Below are 19,810 nucleotides of genomic sequence, written 5' to 3'. Positions count from 1 at the left end.
CGAATTTTTCCTTTAAACAATTAGTAAAATCCTAACTCCAAAATATTAAGTTTTAAGAATTAGTGTTTAATATAAAATTAGCGTGTGGAACTCGAGGGAAGTGTTGCGTAAATCAATATTTTACGTCACCACCTGCGTCCTCGGTTACTTAAGTCTAATCCAATATAGATAGAAAATTAATCGACTCCAATAAGATCCAAGAGACAAGAAAGCGCTATTCTGTTGAGAGGAACCTCGCGTCTCCGCTAAACGAGGTTTTCAAATCAGTAACGTGTAACAAAATCAACAATTGCATTCGAAATTTGAGAAAGTGGTACAAATAATCCCGCGTGTTGCGCTGCCATCTTATTCTCGGCACTTAAATACATACACACACGTACAAACAACACAGTGTGCGTGAACGGGGCACGGGTAAAAGGGAGAAAAAAGTGCCGCCGTACGGACACCGCGAATCGTCTTGCTGTCTCTTTCTGTCTTTTTAAGACGACAAATACAATAAAGCGACCCTCAACTGGAATTAACATTGCCATTGTAATCCGGCGCTTGCATTCTGCACTCGACGTGAGTATGAGAAACGTTTAGCATTTACTTTTGGTATCGGGACACACCGATTCTGGAGTGTCATGCATATCAGAGGGATAGCTAGCTGCCTGGTTATTTCGTTACTCGGTTGACAAAGCCAACTTGTCCTTGTCTACGTTTTTCTCACTCTCTTGTGCCGCTTTCGTTTTTCATTCTTGTGTGTAGTGTGTGACGAGTGATACCTCGCTTTATTCTCGGTAAACTTGAAGATTCTTGTTTTTTGACTCACTAAGATATTAATAATACACAAAAATAAGCCTCGCAAACAATTTCCCAAAAAAGATAGCGCTTTCTCGCGTTATCAGATAACACCGGCACTCAAAACTTACCTAACAACACTGCAAATTAGAGGTGTTGGTTCCACAATGATGACACATGCATCAAGCATGCAATGGCTGTTTTGATTGAACATGCTTCATGATATACATTTTACTTACCTAGGCTGAAAATGTCTGAACCGACTCTGCAACATGTTGAATCTGTGGATGAGGAGGGTGAAGCTATGCCTAACTACAAGCCGCCACCGGAAAAGAGTATTGAGGAAATTCTTGAAGCTGACAAAGAAGATGAGAGTTTAAGAAAATACAAAGAAGCTCTCCTTGGTGAATCTAAAACGGGTGGAGTTGTTGTTGGTAAGCTATTTTTCTACAACAATATCAAGTGACTGATTGAAATTAAAGTTACTAGTATTAAAGAGGCATGCTGTATCAGTTTATCTCTATCCATGTTTTTTTAGATCCAAGTGATTCCAGGAAAGTAATTGTTAAAAAATTAGCCTTATGTGTGCAAGATCGACCTGATATGGAGTTAGATTTAACAGGAGATTTATCTCAGTTGAAAAAACAAACATTTGTTATTAAAGAAGGTATCAGTTATAAAATAAGAATTGATTTCATTGTGCAAAGAGAAATTGTGCATGGATTAAAGTATGTTCAAAAGACTTACCGCCTTGGTGTGCCTGGTAAGTTTATATTTATTATAGTAATTTTTAAAGAAAACATAAGTAAAATGTGAACCGGAAAATGCTGAAATATTGTTCTTTTTATATATAATATTATATTTTTTAAATTTAAATACACACATTGGGTGACCTAACATATTTATTATTGTTTACTGCTGTTACTAGGAGTGTCAGGTAATTCAAGAGGTAGTTATTTTAATTATTATAAAAGTAGCTAATTAGTATTAAATTGTAATTTTACAAAATTTTAAATTTATTTCTGAAACAGTCTTTTGAGTTCATGAAAGAAAAAAGTTTAAGTAGAATTAATATTCTATTTAACAATTACATGTTTTCATACGTTTAATTTTGTCTTGGAAGTAGCGTTATATGTAAAATAGAAAAAGAAAACATTATTTACTTTCCAACACTATATCAATGATTAAACTAATGGAAGAAATATTCTCTAGTTGATAAAATGACGCATATGGTCGGATCGTACGCTCCAAAAACGGAAATCCAATCGTACACGACTCCACCCGAAGATGCACCATCCGGTGTGATGGCTCGTGGCTCGTATACCGTCAACTCGCTGTTCACCGACGACGACAAACATGAACACCTCAAGTGGGAATGGACGTTCGAGATCAAGAAGGACTGGAAAGAATAGATTTCTTTGGAGGGGTCTTAACTCTTTTTCTCTTACTCAAGAGTCTTGCAAAAAGAAAAGAAAGAACGACGAAAACAAATTGCCTTCGTTTCGACCAATGATGAAGAGTAATTACGGTTAAGGACGGATAAATTCGTGTATGCCAAACATGTTTAATTGATTTTCAATTGCTTTTGTAATTTTCATGCTAGTGTCGCGTTTAGTAATACCATAAGATTCGATAATTATTATTACTATATTGTTGAATAATAAGGACACTTATTTTTAATTAGTACGTACTTTTTACTTTCATTGCTTTGTATCGTACATAACTTTTACTTTGCAGCTACTTTACGTTCTGTGAATGTGTGTTATGTGTCTAAAGACACAGTAATAGTATGTATATAAACGGTTGATGTTATTTATCCATTGCATTTCAAAGAGTAAATGCTACTTACAAAGTATTAAAAGAAAAAAGCTCCCAATGTGAACACACAGTGCCGAATACTAAACTTAAGATATACGAAAAATACTGCTCAACGACTACTTGAGATTGTTAGGAACATTTTTGGAACTTAGAAAATCAAACATCAAACCAATAAGAATAAACATATACTTGATTGAGAGAATTTCGATTATTATAGCAAAGCCATATTATATATATTGGTAAATATTTTTGAGATTACCTATTGATATAGCATAAACACAAGTATAATTTTAACATTCTTAGTGTTGGAAGAGATAGTTGTTAAAGAGAAGTATGTTACATGTTTTTTCAAACACGTTGCTCATCTTAAATGGGAAATGAATAGAAAAGAGTATTTAAAATACACAGTTACATTCACACATAAGCACACATACAGATACATTGTAGTACAAGTAAACCTTTTGCACTAATTGTCACAAAACAAATCTCGTGAAAAGTAATATTCAAGCGCGAACTGAAAGTAGTACCATACATACATCGAACATATTATTATATATTATTATATTACACACCAAGCATACAAGTGTGCGAGGTGTGCTTTTGGTGCAAGATGTGCATAATTTGCAAAATAAAGTATGCCTGATGCCCAATGCATTTGAAAATATATATTCGTCGTCGCATCTGGTATACCGATATTACATATTGTGTATGCGAAAAAGAGAAAACAATCTATTGTCAGCACCGAATATGCAGTTACTAAACTTAAATATACACATTTTTTTTCATTTTTCATCAACGTGTTCTTATTTTATACAACTATAATATTATCACACGAGCAATCGTAATGTACTAACAATAGCAGAAAGCAGCAAAATGGGTATCGAGGTCGGCGAAGGCGGCACGATGGTGATGATGATGATGATCATCATCATCATCATAATCGTGATCGGCGATTCCTGGCGACTCTCTGGCGCGCTAATAGCAAATCGGTCACGGTTGCGATAATGGACACGGTCTGGCTGCTCTCGGTCAGCGAACCTGCTCTTCCTCGAGTGTAAGAGAAAGAGAGAGAGAGAGAACTCAGCGCGTTAATAGGTTGCCTCTGCTATTGCTTCCTCGGCAATTAACGTGAGCTCTTCCAGCAAATTTTCCTCAAGGAGGTATCCCCGTCGCGGCAAGGCTAGAATTCAGCAGGAAAAGCCTCGGGATTGCTTTCCTGTATTCGAGATTCCGCTAAGCAGCGACCAGAACGAACCGAGTTCGCTCTCTGTAATTGAACTTTGCGCGGCTCAAGCACAAGCCCAAAGTTCGTAGAAGAATTTTTTTTCACTTGTACTCGCGGCATCAAATAATACCGTTTGCGATTTATCGTCTGAGAACCGCGAGCACGGTGGTGGCGAAATAGCAAAGAGCAGTAATGCTGCGCACACGCCCAAACAACGGCGCACCTGCCTACAATAAAACATTCAGCCGAGAGACCTCATTGATCTTTCTTTCCGCAGGAAGCACGTGTGAAACTTCTTGACGTGCCATCGACGCTCTCGTTCCTTTTTCTTATTTTTTTTTGGTTTTATTTCCATCGTAGGTACAACGACACGATCCGCTTTTCTCTCACGTGCCACATTTTTTTCGGCGTGCGTGTGATTTCTTGAATTAGCGTGTATATAGGCATATAACGTGTGTGCGTGTGATCCGCATTCGATCATTCACTGCGCTTCTGGCACTTGTCTTCGAATCGAATACCGACGACTTGCCTGTTTTTCGCTAGTCGATCACTTGTAAAAAGTCGCCCATCTTAACACTTACACTAGTCGAGTTATACAATTAAGCCATAAAAAAACTCGAAGGTTGCTTGACGTACTTTATAAAAGAAGAGGGGGGGGGGGGGGCAACGGTTCGATCGATGGAAGGCTCACGGCGACGTTTCATTATCCAATTATCGCCATCAACGAGCGCGAGTCTTTTCAGCTTGCAGATCGCGCGCGCTGTCCTCGGCTATTGGGCTCCATCCCCGCTAACGAATCGTTCGATCGACAGCTGGATCGCGCGCGTTTGGAAAACGGTGCTTAATTTCGACGTGCACTCGTTACGCGGCGAAGCAATCGAGCGACGTATCGCTATACCCTCGATTACGCGACGCGGACAGCGACAATCGTGGGAGTCCGGCCGCGGATTCGCCGTATAAGGTCTTGCAACAGCATGGATCGCCGCGCGCGAACACCCGTACTCGTCTAATCACACTTGATTAGCGCGATACGGTCGGTTCGACCGCGCTCGCGGATAATAATCGTGCGCTCGCTCGCGAAACGGCTAAGCTCCGCGCGATCACTTTCTCGATGAGCTAGCATTTTCTTTGTCGTCGACCGTGCTGAGTCGATCGTTTTAGGCTTTCAGCAGTTGACGCCATGACTTGGGCAACGTTCATTGTGCGCAGCGCGAAACGCATCTGCAAAGCGAAGAGATTCCGTGATCGACAGACATTGTCCGCGATAAAAGAAAACAAAACGAAACAAAACAACAAAAACAAAGAGAAAGATGTAATTGATCGTTCGCTAATTGCCAAGGCTTTGTTGCCAATTAAAAGATCGAAACGCGCAACAAAATCCGCATCGTTGTGCACGGCGGAGGCAATTAGCATCCGAGAGCGCGTGCGAAAATTAAAACAACTCTATTCCTCGTTTCCGCGCGGTTTCACCTTGACCCACAAATGTTTTTTGTTCGCTTCTGTTTTCTTTCTTTTTTGTCTTCTTCTTTTCTTTCTTTTTTCCATCGTCGCCGGCTGCGCTGCAACCGAATTGTAAAAGCCGAAAGTGGAACAAAGCGCGCGCGCGTAAAGCGCAACTTTCGACGAGGTGCGAATCGCAGGCGCTTACGCCGTTGCCGCCTTTCCTCGGCGCGATTTCCCCCGGCGTGCCCGATGTTAACGAGCCGTTTACCCGTGCGCCTCGGCGACCGTTCGCCCGCTGAATTTCCTCGCGAGATAACGGCGGTGGTTATCGCGCAGCTGCGCCAACTGACTCGGAAGCCCGCGAGTGAACCGCGATCCGAATTGGGCTTCGCCTGTGAACTTTTCGGGCGCGCTGGTCAAGAAGACTCCGCGTTCACGCGTCCGTGCGCAGCGCGAAAGGTAAACGGCGCGAAGGAACGCCGATGGTCAACGCGCGCGCGTTACCTCGTTAGTCACGGCTCTTCGCCGCGAATTAATTGGCCGCTGCACACCTCGATCTCGCTAAATAATTTTAACCGTTTTTTTTTTCTTTCGTCGCTCCGCCCGTGCGTTCACGATTCGCGCATTCAGCGAGCTGAGAGAGCGACACTGGTAACCGAAGATCCTAAGAGCCTTCGGTAAGCCAAAGGGAGTTGAATTTCCAGCTGGCGGACAAGCGTCTTCTTTCTTGCTGAGAGCGCGCGCCGTTAATTGTGCAGAAGCTAACTCTCTTTATTGTATTTGTTGTGGAGCGTTTTTCTTATTTTCTTTTCATCTCCATGCTCGGCGAGTTATGTGTGTCGTCGATTCTCACCGAGCGCGTAATCGACGAGGAAAGTCGCGCGTGAGTCGATCTCATTTAATGATCGCAACGAGTATTCGAAATGGAAAAGACCACTTGCGCGACGTCGTTTGAATTTTCAATTGAAAGACGCACCGAATGGAAGGAGCCTCGTTGGCATAACAATTACCAAAATGTGTATACAATCACTTCTTGCAGAGAGAGAATAGCTCACTCCTCCCCGTCTCTCTCTCTCTCTCTCTCTCTCTCTCTCTCTCTCTCTCTCTCTCTTCGGCCCACAAACGCCTCGGTACGAGTAGCGCGCTATTAGAACAAAAGTTTTCGAAAAAAGGCACGAGACATGTAGCTCCTCTTTTTTCGTTTTCAGGGTTCGCCGTTCGATGCGCATTCTGGTCCTCCCACTCTACGTAGTATGTGCAGCGCGCGCGCGAGTATAACGACTGCAGTGTCGTACGCCGGATTTAATGGTGCCCTATATTTGGACGTCGGCGGATTCGGGGAGCGGTGCGCTTCTCTGCGATAGAGGTATGCGGACGTGTGCGCATCGAGAGCCGCTCGAATTTCGGCAGACGCAAGTGCCAAGTCGTCCGCACGAGTTATGCGTACCCACGTGAAATTTCGCCCCCCTGCCCCCCTCCCATCCTCATTGCAATGAATTTTTAAATACCCATGCTGGGCGAAAATCGTAGAAGTTTTCGCAGAAAATATCATTAAATAAAATTAGATCGCTGTACTGCATTTAAAAAAAAGATTAAACATAATTGAACCAATGATCAGTAAATAAGATTAGAAAAGCTTGCACGACAACCCCCACGACACCGAAAAAATCTCATCCCAAAAGTTCTTCACCCGAAACAAATGGAATAAAAAAAAACATCAGCTGCTTCTAACACGCAACTCGGCTAAAAGAAAGGAAGAAAGAAAAGAAGACTCGTGTGCTAGGTATGTGGTTATCCTCCCTGCTCGCAGCTCTCCCCCACTATGCCACTTTGTCAGCAGCAGCAGGCTCGTCCTCGGGCTTTGGTTCTCTTGCTCTCTCTCTCTCTCTCTCTTCTCCTTTCTGTGTGGCGCGCCGGCGCGAACGCAAGAGCCAGTTGCTCAGTTGCGCGACAAGCTTCGACTCGCGAGCTTCGTACGCACGTACCTCGGTTCTTTTCTACTTTTTGTAACTCAACAACCACTTTCGCGTGTTAGTGCCTTTTGTGTGCGACAAGCCGACTTTGGTACTTTGTTGTTGTTGCTAGGTTGCTTTGGCCACGGCGCACGGTGAGTATGCAAGAGTAATCGACGAACGTGGCGGGATTCGCCCTTTTACACCGGCCCACAGCCGACACTTGCCGGGTGTAAGCGCGCGATCGATATTATCCGCTAATTTCCAGAGCAGAACGTTCTGTATGAACGTTTTCCCGGAAACTTCGGTGTTTTCATCGACTAGCTTCGGATTACTGTTTTGCTACAGACTTATCCGAACACAATATATGCATGGTCGACAACTCGAGTGTGCATATTGTAAGTAATGTTACTTGGCGTTTAAACGCTAGCTGATTATTTTTTAATACAGTCGCGCTATATACTATATTCGAAAGTTTTTCAGTTCAGAATGTTTTATTGACATAACGGGAATGCAATGTCGTAAAACTTCATTAGTGGAATAAATATGTAAATTCGCGATCAGTTTAAACATTTTTTTTTGGAGCACGTAAATCTCGGTGTTATTACCCCTTTCGAGTAACGGAGCCAGATAATTTTTCCACTCTGTAGACTATAGCAATTAAAACTGTTTAGAGATTCCCCCCTCCCCCAATATACACACAGATATATATATATATATATATATATATATATATATATATATATATATATATAAAATCCGACCTCGATTGAAAGTTATTACACTTCTTTTTCTTTTTAATTAAAGCGAGTCCCATTCTCATGATGTTTTGTAACATCGCACAGTTACTTATCGCGTTTGAGGATGCAGTCGTATCAGCTTCTTTTAATGATGCATTTCGCAACTGCTTTTCTTTACATGAAACTTATACGTCTATTCCTCACGGTGACTTTTCGAAAACTCGTATAACGACACACGACGACAATAAAACGAATAGAAATCCACATCCGAGCACAAGCATCGCCTTGCAGACAAATCGATGGGGCTTTTCCCATTGTGACTGCGGCGCTGCTCGTTGGCGCGAGGGTGGAAATCTGGCTCTTTCGTCGCAACGCACGCACGCGCGCGCAGTGTGGGGTAATTTCTCGTGGGGCGCGTTCACGCACACGAGGGTCAGGGTCGATCCAACTGCTCTCGCGGGCGAGGCGAGGTATATCGCCGCGCAGGCCGTCGACCTGCTATCGCCGCTCGCTGATTCGCCTTTTTCGTTTTTCGTCGCGCGCACACGCTCTCTCCAGTTTCACACTGTCGTGCGCAGCGCCACGCGCGCTACAGGCGCTTGTATTGTCTTGTGGTTTATCACCTTGAGATACGAGTGCAATTTTCGATAAGGGAATGGGCTTTTAACGTCGATTGTCATGGTCGGTTCTCTCATTCTTCGTCAGTGTTTTACGTTGCAAACGCTTAATTGAGTTTCCACGGACGTAAGTGACGATTGTCGCACTTACTTAATTACGTTGGAGCGTTTCCCGGTTTGATTTTGTGTTAACAAATCTAAACCCCTCAAGCGTATAGAGATCTCGCTATATTCTGGCAACCAGAGAAGAAAAAAGGAGAGAGAGAGTGGTTTCTAGAATTGAATCAAATGATTCATATCTCGAGAGTTCAAGTCTCTCGCTCTATCCCTCGTAAAAATCAACTTGGGGTACAAAGACAGTCGTGCTCCTGCGCCGCTCTTTTAAAGAAAAACAAATAAAGCGAAATCACATGAAGCATCCGAAGCGAGCGATAATTCGTATATAGCGATCTATTTTTGTGTCTCTGTGTGACTCGCGAAGGGTGGCTTGTATTTTGACGGGGTCCTCGCGTGTGCCCGAGCACACGTGTGTCATACGCGTGTTATTTTTTTTACTTTTCGCCTCGGAAGCCACGGAGCTACAACCCCTCGACGACTTTCAGAGGTTTCCGGCGCAAAATGCGCGACGCGTGACATGCTCGTCTTGTTGGCTTTTGCTTATCGGCTCTCTCGATTGCCTCGAGCGTGTGTGTCGCAGCGCTCTCTCTCTCTCTCTCTCTAGGGACTTTTCGTTGGGTAGCCGATGATGCACGCCGGCCGCTCGGGCTCGGGAGCACGTCACAACGAATGCACGTGAGAATCTGGTGCGTTGTTGCACGTGCTCGTCACGCTTTTCCGGGCGCGTAGAGAGCTTGGCGTCAGACCGCGCATCTCTGCTATTAATCTCGAGATATGCTCCACGACTCCCCCGTTCCTCGAAGGACGGCGACGCGTGCGTTGCTGTAACGCCGCGCGGTGTTTTCATTCGTGCCGCCGCGGCTCGCCCCATTCAAACGCGTGTATTTCGTTGCGGCCAGCTAAGCGCGGCTCGTTCAACGCGAATCCACGCCCGCGGCACGGCTCCTCGCTCGATCGTATATCGTCGTCGCGAGGCGTCGCGTGAAAATCAATCAACTTCCGAGAACGAGCATGAAATCTAAACGCTTCCTCGTACGCTCATTGTCACAGTACTTTGCAGTCGCCAAATGTAAATTAGACGCAATCGCGTTATATCAAAGTAGCTCGTAAATCAATCAAGGGAAAGGATGCATAAGCGAGAGGGCATTGCCGTCCAGATTTGGATCGGCCTAGCTTAATTGTGATTGATCGGGCAAGTCGCACACTGCAACGTTTCGGGCGTTCAGGGAGTGTCCCTCACGCTCATTGCATTGTTCGATCGACCGCGGCCGACTGCTCGAGCGAGGGGAGTTGGGATCGCGCCATTTAATTACACGGCTCGGTTTTATATGTGTCAATTGCTCGTTAATTGTTATCGCGAACGTGTGACGAAAAACCGTCGATATCTTAATTGACTTGCGATCGCGCTGGGTTGCGCAAGACACTCGCGAGAAGCGTTAGCAAACGTATCAACAGTTTCTTCCTCTCGCTCTCTCGATCGGTTCGTGAATTGAAAATGACTCGTGTCACTGTGAGCGGACGATATTGGCCGTCATTATCAGCGGCGTTTATAGTGCGTGCAATTTATAAAAGTCGAACAGCGATATCGCTCAATATACCATGCTATTCGTTTCTTTTCCTTGCTGCCTTTTATGTCCCTCTTTCGTCCTCGCCGATTGCAGAGAGCGCGATCGTACGTCCTCTTTCGAGCGCGAGCGCCAACCTATCGATCATTTCTCGCGGGAGGCGTGCATTTAAAGGGGGAGAGGAAGTTTTCCCGCAGAAGGCTCTCTCGTGCTCGCGCACGATGGTCGCGCGCGCGCGCGCAAAGAAATCAAAGTGCCCGGCGATGATTCAGCGCGCGCGTGCAGTTCCAAATGCGCTTCGCGCGCGATATTCGTACTTTCGAGCCGCTAAATTTAGCCGCGCCGCCGTCCTTGTTTTTGATCCGTCTATTTGCATTTCGGTCGGAATCACAATGTAGCGTTACGCGAAGAAAGTTCTTTTTACCGAAGCGAGCCAATTAACGGATGGTCGTAATAGCGCGTGCGTGAAATGGCCACTTCATTTTCAGCTCGTTAAATCGGCACGGATCTCTTTACACGCGTATACACTCGCACACAGAGTGAAATCTCCAGTGTAAACATAATACCGCGTAGCCCAATTTTTTTTCTTCCTCTGCTGCACTTTCTCTCGTTTTTTATCTGTTTTTTTTTCAGACAGCCACGAGATTCAATCGTAAAAGCGTTCGTGGCGCGTTTAATTAAAAACGGGGGGGGGGGGGGGGGAGGGGGTATACAAAATTTAGGACTCGATAATGACAGTGTCTGCGGATGCAGGCGACAACTTGGACATTGCGTTGTGCAAACGTGGCATTCGCGACTGGCCGGTTCGCTTTGAGACGTAGCGAGTCTCTTTCGTTGCTCGCCGGGCGATGGTCGCCTCGGATCTTGAAAGTCGATCGCGACCGAGCAATCGCAGCGCGAAAGCTCGCGTCGAACGATCGGTTCGAGGACATCGGCGGCGTTCGATCGGCGCGCATCGTCGCGCGAGCGTATTACGCGCGCGGCAGACAGTTTTCTCGCTCGCGACGACGCCGACGGCGACGACGACGAGTCGATCTATATTTGGCGCGCGCGAGAGCAGAGGCAAAAGGCGAGTGGCCTGCTGCCGGCACAGCTCGTATTGCTTCTCTCGCAGGTATGCGCGAGTTGCTCGCAGTTTGGGCTTCGCACTCGCGCTTCCGATCGATTGAATTGTCGCGGCGCTCGAGGTACTCTCTGGCATCCTTCGTCGTCGTTACGTTCGGGGCTTACTTTCTTTTCCATTACGACTCGAACGAGCGAAAATTCGGAAGATCATTCGCAGGGTTGCGATCGGGAAGAGATTCGCGATTCTCCTTTCCCTCGTACGTCCAGCTGGTGACTTCGTTGACTCTCGTATCGGTGGCACGCAAGCATCGCTGGCGATATGCGATGTGTACGGCTAATATTCTTCCATTTCCGGGCGATATGCGTGCGGCAATTCCGTGAAACGAACGGGCAAAGCTGCGCGAGAGAGCGCGCAGGATACTTGATTGTGTTCCAAGCGATATTACCGTTTGGTTTTCTTCCTCGTTCTTTCCTAGGCGTCCGAGCTCAATTTCAGTTTTCGTCGAGCAATCTCGCCTGATTTACGCTCGATCGAGCGTCCCGCTCGCAGGTCGCTCGGCGCACCTGCTGCCGCGCTGCCTCTCGCCGTCTGAAACAAGCCGTAACAGAAAATCCAACCGCGCCTAAACCACAGCGGCGCGCGATCTTACGAGTAGTTTCAAAGGGAGCCGCTCGAGCCCGCCTTCGAAAACAAAAACTGCGCGCATCCGGCGATCATCGCCGTCGCGGCGTGTTGCGTTTGCGCGAGCGCGGCCGATTTAGCGTGTAAGAGCGCGCAAGAGCGGATCGCGTTGGCAATCACGAAACAATTTTGCGCGAGCGCGTACGCTGTCGCGGGTCGCTGGCCGCATTCCGGACGCGGTAATAGCAGCGCTGGCGAGAGCGTCGAAAAAGAAAAAAAGGAGACGAAAAAAGGAAAAAAAGAAGACAATAAGCAAATAAAAAGGACAGTGGAAAGAGGCAACGCGCGCGTCGGCGCTCGTTATCGCTAATGGCGTGGACGCGCGTGTGCGCGACAGCTGCGGCCCAGCCGCCGCGGCCCGGGGAGCACACGGGCGTCCGCGCCGTCGATCGACCGGGATCCGGCCTGCAGTTTCGCCAGCCTCTCGCCGCCGCATCGCAGTCTTCCTTCGCGCTTCGACGTTGCAGGACGCCAAACCGACTTCCTGCCGCGCGAGCGCCGTCGACCGTCGGCCTTCTCTCCTCTCTCTCTCTCTCTCTCTCTCTCTCTCTGTCTGTCTCGCTCGGCAAGAGCTGCGCGCGCGACACCGCGGGGATTCGCAGTCGTTGTTCGAACAACGGAACGCCTTCGCTTGCGGTCGACCGCGCCCTTGCGGCCCGCGACGAACGAGAACGCGGACTCGCGCGCTTCTGCCGATGCCGAAAATTTCACGCGTTTCCCTGCGCAAGTCCTCTTCTCTCGGCTTACTGCCGAGAAGACGGAGCGGGACGGGGGGGGGGCGGAGGAAGAGAAAAAAGAAGGCCAAAAGCCTCTCTACGCGCGAGCATATCGGATAGATAGATAGATAGGCCGAGAAAGAAGAACGCCTGCCGCTACACAACGACGAGCGGAGCAGCGGCCTGCCCCAGGGATCAATACCTGCCCGCGCTTCGTTGCGCGAGAGAGCCCCCTCGCGCGCTGCGTGTATCGGCGGAGCTGCTTCCCGCCCGACGCGCAGGCCATCGAATCGGCATTTTTCAGCCTCGAGAGATACTTTGCGCGAACCAAAAGCTCCCCTTGCCATGAATCCAGAGAAAGAGAGAGAGAGAGAGCGTGCAGGCCTCTGCGCGAGGCCAGCTATTCAATTTCGCATACTCGGCGCTCGATATCGACGACCGGATGTCAATTCAAACTCTCTCTCTCTCTCTCTCTCTCTCTCTCTCTCTCTCTCTCTCTCTCTCTCTCTCTCTCTCTCTCTTTCTCGGTCGAGTTTTTGCACGCACGATTATGCTTTGGCGCGTCGCGGTTTCCTCGCCGCAGGCCGGCGACGCACAATAGCGCGGCAATTACTAAAAGCTGGCTTCCCCTTTGCAGGCGACTTTGCGAGCAGTTCGATTCGCCATGATGCAGACCAACGGCGAGCACGCTGAGAACGGCTTCGAGAGGACCGGCTGGACGGTGAGTTGGCCCTTCGCGCTGCCACGCCGGAGCCTCGACAGCGGCGGGCTCGCCCCCTCGCTCCCCTTTCCGTGCTCGGGCCCGCGGCCGACGCTGTCTTCCCCGACGCGAAGTCGGCCCGGCTGCCGTGCTCGCGGACGTCGCTCCGCGCGATCGCTCGGGACGGCGGACGCGGAGTCGTTCGCCGGCGCAACTGCCACCGAGGACGCGCGCGCAGAGCAACGTCCGGACCCGATCGGCTCGACGGGACGCAACGAGTAATCGCCGCGACCAATTCGCAGATCGGCCTGATCAACGGCAAATTCAAGTACCTGACGGCGGAGACGTTCGGCTTCAAGATCAACGCGAACGGCGCAAGCCTGAAGAAGAAGCAGCTGTGGACGCTGGAGGGCAACGAGCAGCAGGTCTACCTGCGCTCCCACCTGGACCGCTACCTCGCCGTGGACCAGTTCGGCAACGTGACCGGCGAGACCGAGGACGCCGGCGACCCCGGCTGCGCCTTTCAGATCCACATCGCCAGCGACGGTCAGTGGCCATTGCCGAGCTCGCCGCCGCGCGTGCGACGGACCTTCGGCTCGGCCGTCGGCGATCCGTTGCACGCGTCGCGACAATCGCCCGTTCGTCACTTAATCCCGTCGTTCGTCGTCGGCAGGAAGCGGTAGATGGGCGCTCAAGAACGTGCAGCGGGGCTACTTTCTAGGATCGAGCCAGGACGAGCTCAAGTGCACGGCCAAGGCGCCCGGCGAGTCCGAGTACTGGCTCGTTCATCTCGCCGCCAGGCCTCAGGTGAGCTGTCCGCTTTGCTTTGCAGCGCTGCCTTTCGTCGCCCTTTCTCGCTCGGTCGCTTCGAAAAGTAGAAAAAAAAGAGGTATCTCACGGCTGCATAATGGCGCGCGCGTCCATCCGAGTTGCCCGCTATACGCGCCTGTTGCTCAACACTCGCGGCTACCAACGCGTCCGCGCAGGAAAGATAAAAATGCTCATAACGGACCGTTGCCACGAGCGGTTATGGACGTGCATACAGCGCACCGTGCATACGTGCTCGCGCTTTTTCTGCTTTGCTTAACGGCAGGCAGGAAGGCTGCGCTAGGAAAAGTAAAATGGAACGATCGCCTTGGGACGATCGTTTGTTTGTTTTTCGTGGTAAGCTCTGTCGAATCGCCTTCAAGCCGCTTCGTCGATCGTCTCATCTTATTCGCAACGAGTCACGTCGATCGATCAAAAAGAACGCGAAATAAACGCCTGCCACCTTCACTGTTCTTCGCCACAATGAGCTACGGTCATCCTCTGACTCACGGTACTTTTTGATATCGGCGCTCGATCGCATTTCTTGCCTTTTCTTTTCCATCGCTAATACCCAATTTAGAGTCGTCAAATCTTATCGGTTTGTGTGTGTCTCTCTCCCTCTCTCTCTCTCCCTCTCTCTCTCTCTCTCTCTCTCTCTCTCGTGGGAATTCGCGTGCAGTTTAACGGTGTCATGGGCAAGCCAAGGCGAATTAAAAAAGGCAGCTCCGTTTTTTTACGAGCATCTCGCTAGTGGGAAAGTTATAAAGTTCGATCTCGTTCGATCGTCGACACAGAAACTTTACGAGCGTGCGGCGCGGTGTATGTGTCGTGACGATCACGGAAGTCGATAGAACAAATCTGACTTTTTTCAACTTTCTCCACGTGTCGTTTCCGCAACGACGTTGTGTTCAACACTTTTGCTTTTTTTCAATTTTAGATCTAGATTTAGAGCGGCTGTAAAAAACACACACACTCAATTCTTCTTTTTTTCACGTATCCCTCAACTATGGAAGGAGCAATAAAACAAATTGAAAATTTCTAGGTGAACCTACGCTCGGCAGGCCGCAAGCGTTTCGCTCACCTGAGTGCGTCGCAGGACGAAATCCACGTGGACGCGCCAGTGCCATGGGGCGAGGACACCCTCTTTACCCTGGAGTTCCGTGGACCGAGCGAGCACGTCGACTCGCGTGGCAAACCCGAGGGCGGCCATTACGCTTTGCACACTTGCAACAACAAGTACTTGGCGCGCGATGGCAAGCTGCTCGAGACTTGCACCCGCGACTGCCTCTATGCCGCCGAGTTCCACGCTGGACTTCTTGCCCTCAGGTCGGTCGAAGGCGCGAGCCTGGCGAGCGGATCGTTACGCGACGCTCGGGAAGATTGACGTATCTCGTCTCGCGCGCTGTATGAAGAAATAAAGCCACGGACACGCGCACCGCCCGCCTAATAAAGCGAGAGAAGAGAAGAAAAAAAAAAGAAAATTGGAATCAATCCTTTTGGCTCGCCACTAAATCACCGTGGACGTGTGGCGTACTCACATATAGTCATTACGAGTGACTCACCCGAGAGAGGCCGTGTTCTCTACGTTCGAGGAAGAGGGGCCGCGAAAGTTTCGCCAGATACGGGCACACCTGCCTGCCTCGCACGCGGCCGAAGCCAATTGTCTTCTTTTATTTTACTTTCCGCGCCCAAAGTCGCGGGGATTCGGCGTTACGAGGACTCTCTCGGGTCAGCCGCGGGCCAGCTGATGTGCGTTCGCGTAGGCTCTGCTCGCGAGGGCTCGCGCGCCCCTGATGGGTCGACACGTCGCCGAACGCATGAATATTCAACGTTTCGGGCAAGCGCGGCACGAGAAAAGAGAGCCGTACCAACAGAGGCGCCCTTTTGCGGTTTTCGCAGAGACATAAGCGGCAGCTATCTGGCGCCGATCGGCAGTAAGGCCGTGCTGAAGTCGCGCTCGACCAGCGTGACCCGAGACGAGCTGTTCTCGTTGGAGGACTCGCTGCCCCAGGCCTCGTTCGTAGCCGCCCTCAACCAGCGCTACGTGTCGGTGAAGCAAGGTAAGCAAATTCCAAAATGCGCCGTCCGTGAGCAGCGGGCAGCGATTTGTTCGAGCACGGGAGCTGCTCCGGTAGCGACGTTCGATAACAATGATCGGCAGCCGCTTTGTCGTGTAATTATGAGCCGCTACACTCGTAGAACACGCCAATTCGCAGAGTCGAGGAAACCGTCGATCGACAAGTTCTCATAATATTTCAAGCTATACAGGAGTGTCACTGCACATAGGCTCTGCCTGTCTTTTGCGGTCGTATTGCTTCCTGTTGCTGCTGCGTACGCCTTTTTTTCTAAATTTGTTTCCTGCCATTGTATCTCGCGGTAACCTTGGGACAAACTGCTCCACTTTATTGCTCGCTGCGCTGTTTACAATCACTCCGCTGTGGTTGTAACTATTGAGTAATTGCAAAGGCCGTGACGACAGCGTCTTTATATAAATTGGTATTCGTTGATTGTGCCGAGATTGTAAAACCACTTTGCATAAAAAATGTGGGAACTACAGCTCTTTGAGCCGTAGACGCCGCGGCGTTCTAATCGCGATCGTCATTGTGTGCGCCGCGTGAAACGTGTCAGAGTTAATTTCCGTAAATGGTTGAAATCAAAGTGACGAAAAAAAAATATATATATATAAACGCTGCGCTCGCAGCTCAATTAAAATATTAGAATCCAGCAAGCCGGCTTTTCTCGCCGGTAGACGAAGAAAAGGGAGTGAGAGAGACTGAGAGCATAATAAAAAGCATACGCTTCGATTAAAAAAAGCTCGTTTCCAAGGAGTATAAAAGGAATACAGACGCGCGCGTATAGGCGCGTGTGTATAAAACACACAGGACGTTTGTCTCTCTCTTTCTCTCTCTCTCTCTCTCTCTCTCTCTCTCTCTCGTTCTTTCTCTTCTCAATCTGCGACTACTGCAGCCGGAAATGGAGGGGCCTCTTAGAAATTCATGAGGTGCTCTCGCCGCAGCTCGGCATGCTAAATGCTGAAACACTACTTGTCTATGCTGCTTGCACTTCTTACTCTCTCCCCCGTTAATTTTCCTTTTGCTGCCGCTGCTATTGAATTTCAGGCGATGCAGAATTCCCGAAATTGTTTTTTTTTCTTTCAACTTCGCCGCACGAGCATATATCGATTGCGCCGGATGGTCGACGTGTGGGGTAGTTTTCGTGGTGTGAATCATGGGCGAGAGTGATTCATGAATTATTTGACGCGCGCGCTTCCTCCGTGGCCTCGCGAATCGCCGATAGATAATTTATTACGGCGAGGGAGCAGTCGCTCGACGACGCTGCGGTCGCGATGTTGTATCAGGGCAGACTGCAAGAAACGCAGGCCAATCAGCGGTGAGAGCTACTCGAGCGCGGCTGCTATTACTATCACTCAGAGTTCATCAACGGTCTCGCGGTTTCGCTCGCGGCCGACGGAGAATTAAGCCGTTTCTAAACTTTTGCACAACTCGCGCAATTGCCGGCTTCCTCGTCGGCACTGTGCCGCGCAATTCGCGCGCCGCCTCTCGCCGCTGGGTCTCTCCGATCGTCCTCTCTCGCGCAAGGCGAGCGACAGCCGACGACTGATTCGTCTTTTGAAATTGCAGGCGTCGACGTGACGGCCAACCAAGACGAGATCTCCGGCCACGAGACCTTCCAACTAGAGTTCGATCGCACGACGAAGCGCTGGTACGTGCGCACGATGCAGGACCGCTACTGGACCCTCGAGTCCGGCGGTGGAATCCAAGCCTCCGAGCATAAGCGCAGCTCCAACGGCTTGTTCGACTTGATCTGGCAGCCGGAGGACGGCACCGTGGCGTTGCGCGGCAATAACGGCAAGTACTTGGCCACCAAGCGCTCTGGACATCTCTACGCCAACGCCGACAACGTGAACGTGGAGAACGACGCATGCAAGTACTACTTCTATCTGATGAATCGGCCCGTGCTCGTGCTGCGCTGCGAGCAAGGATTCGTCGGGCCCAAGAGTGCCGCCAGTCCCAAGCTCGAGTGCAACAAGGCTGGCTACGAGACCATCAGGGTCGAGCGATGCGAGCGCGGCATCGTCAGATTCAAGGGTGAGATTGGCTTCACGCCTTTGCGGTGGCTTTGAAAGAAATGCCTGTCGACGATGATCGTAATTCACAGGGCAAAACGGCAAGTACTGGCACGCAGACAGCGAGGGAGTAACAGTCGACTCGGACGTGCCGTCGTGCGGCTTCTACCTTGAGCTTCGCGAGCCCTCGCGGCTTTGCATCAAGAGCACTGACGGTCGTTACTTGTCTGCCGGCAAGAATGGAGCCTTGCGCCTCGGCGAGATCGACTACGCCTCCGCCACCAAGTGGGAATTCTAAATTTACCTCGTCGCCGTCACACGCGAGCGACGAGCAGCGTCTCCTCGCGCGCGGAAGATCGCATTTTTTTTCCTTTTTCTCGAAAGGTGATGGGTGAGCTTTGTGGATCGGGGAGCAAGCTCACTTGCATGGGTGTGCATGCGAATCGGAGCCCCTTTTGTAATCTCCAGTTTAATTAAAGATGAAGAGAAAACGCTGAGATCGCAACAAGTCTTTCGCTCGAGCGAGGGACACCAACTTTATATGCTTATCGCAGAAAAAAGCTTTGTACTCTTATAGAAGCCAAACTCGCGTGCGTTGTGTCTACCGCTCGCGAGAGCCAACTCACTTCGAATCAATCCATTCCAATTCGATACCTTTTTTATAAATATATATATATATATACATATTTATATATACACGTGCACTTTTATACCAAATAGACGTTGTTTGAGAGGGAGAACCAAGTCTGTTGCGGCAATACATGTGTTGTAAGAGGAAGAAAAGAGTTGCAAAGACCGGGAATGGAATTTATTAGATGTACGTTCTTTTTTGGAGTCGACGCAGTTCAGTCTTCGACGTCGATGATAAATTTCTCTTTTTCAGCTCGGCGACTGGGCTGCGAATGAATTTTTTACGTGTCGATCACGCACTTTTTCATAAATGGTCGTTTATACATAAACAAAATGAAATTTTTTTCGATGCAATCTGTCTTTTGTGTAAATATATATACTCTTGTACTTAATAACAAACTATATTTCTATCCCAATTTGGCTAAGTAAACCTTTCGTACTAACTTTTATTGTCTCCTTTTTATATAAATATACCTATATACATAAAAGTATATAATTATCATTATCGAGATGAAATGCAATGATGGAAGAAAAAAAGGTAAAAAGAATGAAGTGCAGTAGAATTATAAGGATATTTTATTTCTATAGCATCGATCGTTTGGTATTAGGATGATATTTTGTAGTTTCGCGCAATTTCTTTTTCTTGTATGTATCTCGTTGTTCATATAACGAGGTCGTCAAATACTCTATAATGAACAAAATAAATATAAAAATACTAAGCGACGTGTCAAAGCCTCGTAAAATTAATAAACGGTTTTTATGAATGGTGACAAGTAGTTCAATTATTTATTTTTAATATCCTTATATATTTTTTTTATATCACTCTATACTTTGTTGTATGCACATATTTTTAATAAAATATGGGT

General features: G+C 48.6%; 2 protein-coding genes across 7 annotated transcripts; both read left to right on the top strand.

The window, feature by feature from the left end:
• Positions 1 to 270: 270 nt before the first annotated feature.
• Positions 271 to 3,400, top strand: LOC131664460 (rho GDP-dissociation inhibitor 1). 4 transcript variants are annotated; one of them, XM_058935561.1, is made up of 5 exons: positions 271 to 561; positions 1,024 to 1,214; positions 1,319 to 1,543; positions 1,709 to 1,717; positions 1,993 to 3,399. In XM_058935561.1, exons 2-5 carry the CDS (start codon positions 1,031 to 1,033, stop codon positions 2,190 to 2,192), a joined length of 618 nt encoding a protein of 205 aa, XP_058791544.1. In that variant the 5' UTR covers positions 271 to 561; positions 1,024 to 1,030; the 3' UTR covers positions 2,193 to 3,399. The 4 variants fall into 4 exon arrangements, with proteins under 4 accessions (XP_058791544.1, XP_058791541.1, XP_058791543.1 ...); XM_058935558.1 differs by having other exon boundaries at positions 273 to 561; positions 1,709 to 1,729; positions 1,993 to 3,398; XM_058935559.1 differs by lacking the exon at positions 271 to 561 and adding an exon at positions 576 to 933 and having other exon boundaries at positions 1,709 to 1,729; positions 1,993 to 3,400.
• A 3,820-nt stretch (positions 3,401 to 7,220) lies between these two features.
• LOC131664443 (protein singed) lies at positions 7,221 to 19,708 on the top strand. 3 transcript variants are annotated; one of them, XM_058935530.1, is made up of 8 exons: positions 7,221 to 7,373; positions 13,358 to 13,441; positions 13,723 to 13,966; positions 14,094 to 14,227; positions 15,270 to 15,553; positions 16,127 to 16,287; positions 17,869 to 18,336; positions 18,407 to 19,708. In XM_058935530.1, the coding sequence occupies exons 2-8, from the start codon at positions 13,385 to 13,387 to the stop codon at positions 18,610 to 18,612; spliced, it is 1,554 nt and encodes a 517-aa protein (XP_058791513.1). In that variant the 5' UTR covers positions 7,221 to 7,373; positions 13,358 to 13,384; the 3' UTR covers positions 18,613 to 19,708. The 3 variants fall into 3 exon arrangements, with proteins under 3 accessions (XP_058791513.1, XP_058791512.1, XP_058791514.1); XM_058935529.1 differs by lacking the exon at positions 7,221 to 7,373 and adding an exon at positions 7,575 to 7,616; XM_058935531.1 differs by lacking the exon at positions 7,221 to 7,373 and adding an exon at positions 12,492 to 12,511.
• The last annotated feature ends 102 nt before the right edge of the window (positions 19,709 to 19,810 follow it).

Source organism: Phymastichus coffea, unplaced genomic scaffold, assembly GCF_024137745.1.
Source record: "Phymastichus coffea isolate CEN01 unplaced genomic scaffold, Cenicafe_Pcof_1.1 PCOF00044, whole genome shotgun sequence".
Taxonomy (NCBI): Eukaryota; Metazoa; Arthropoda; class Insecta; order Hymenoptera; family Eulophidae; genus Phymastichus; species Phymastichus coffea.
This window is presented reverse-complemented; position numbering and strand designations above follow the sequence as displayed.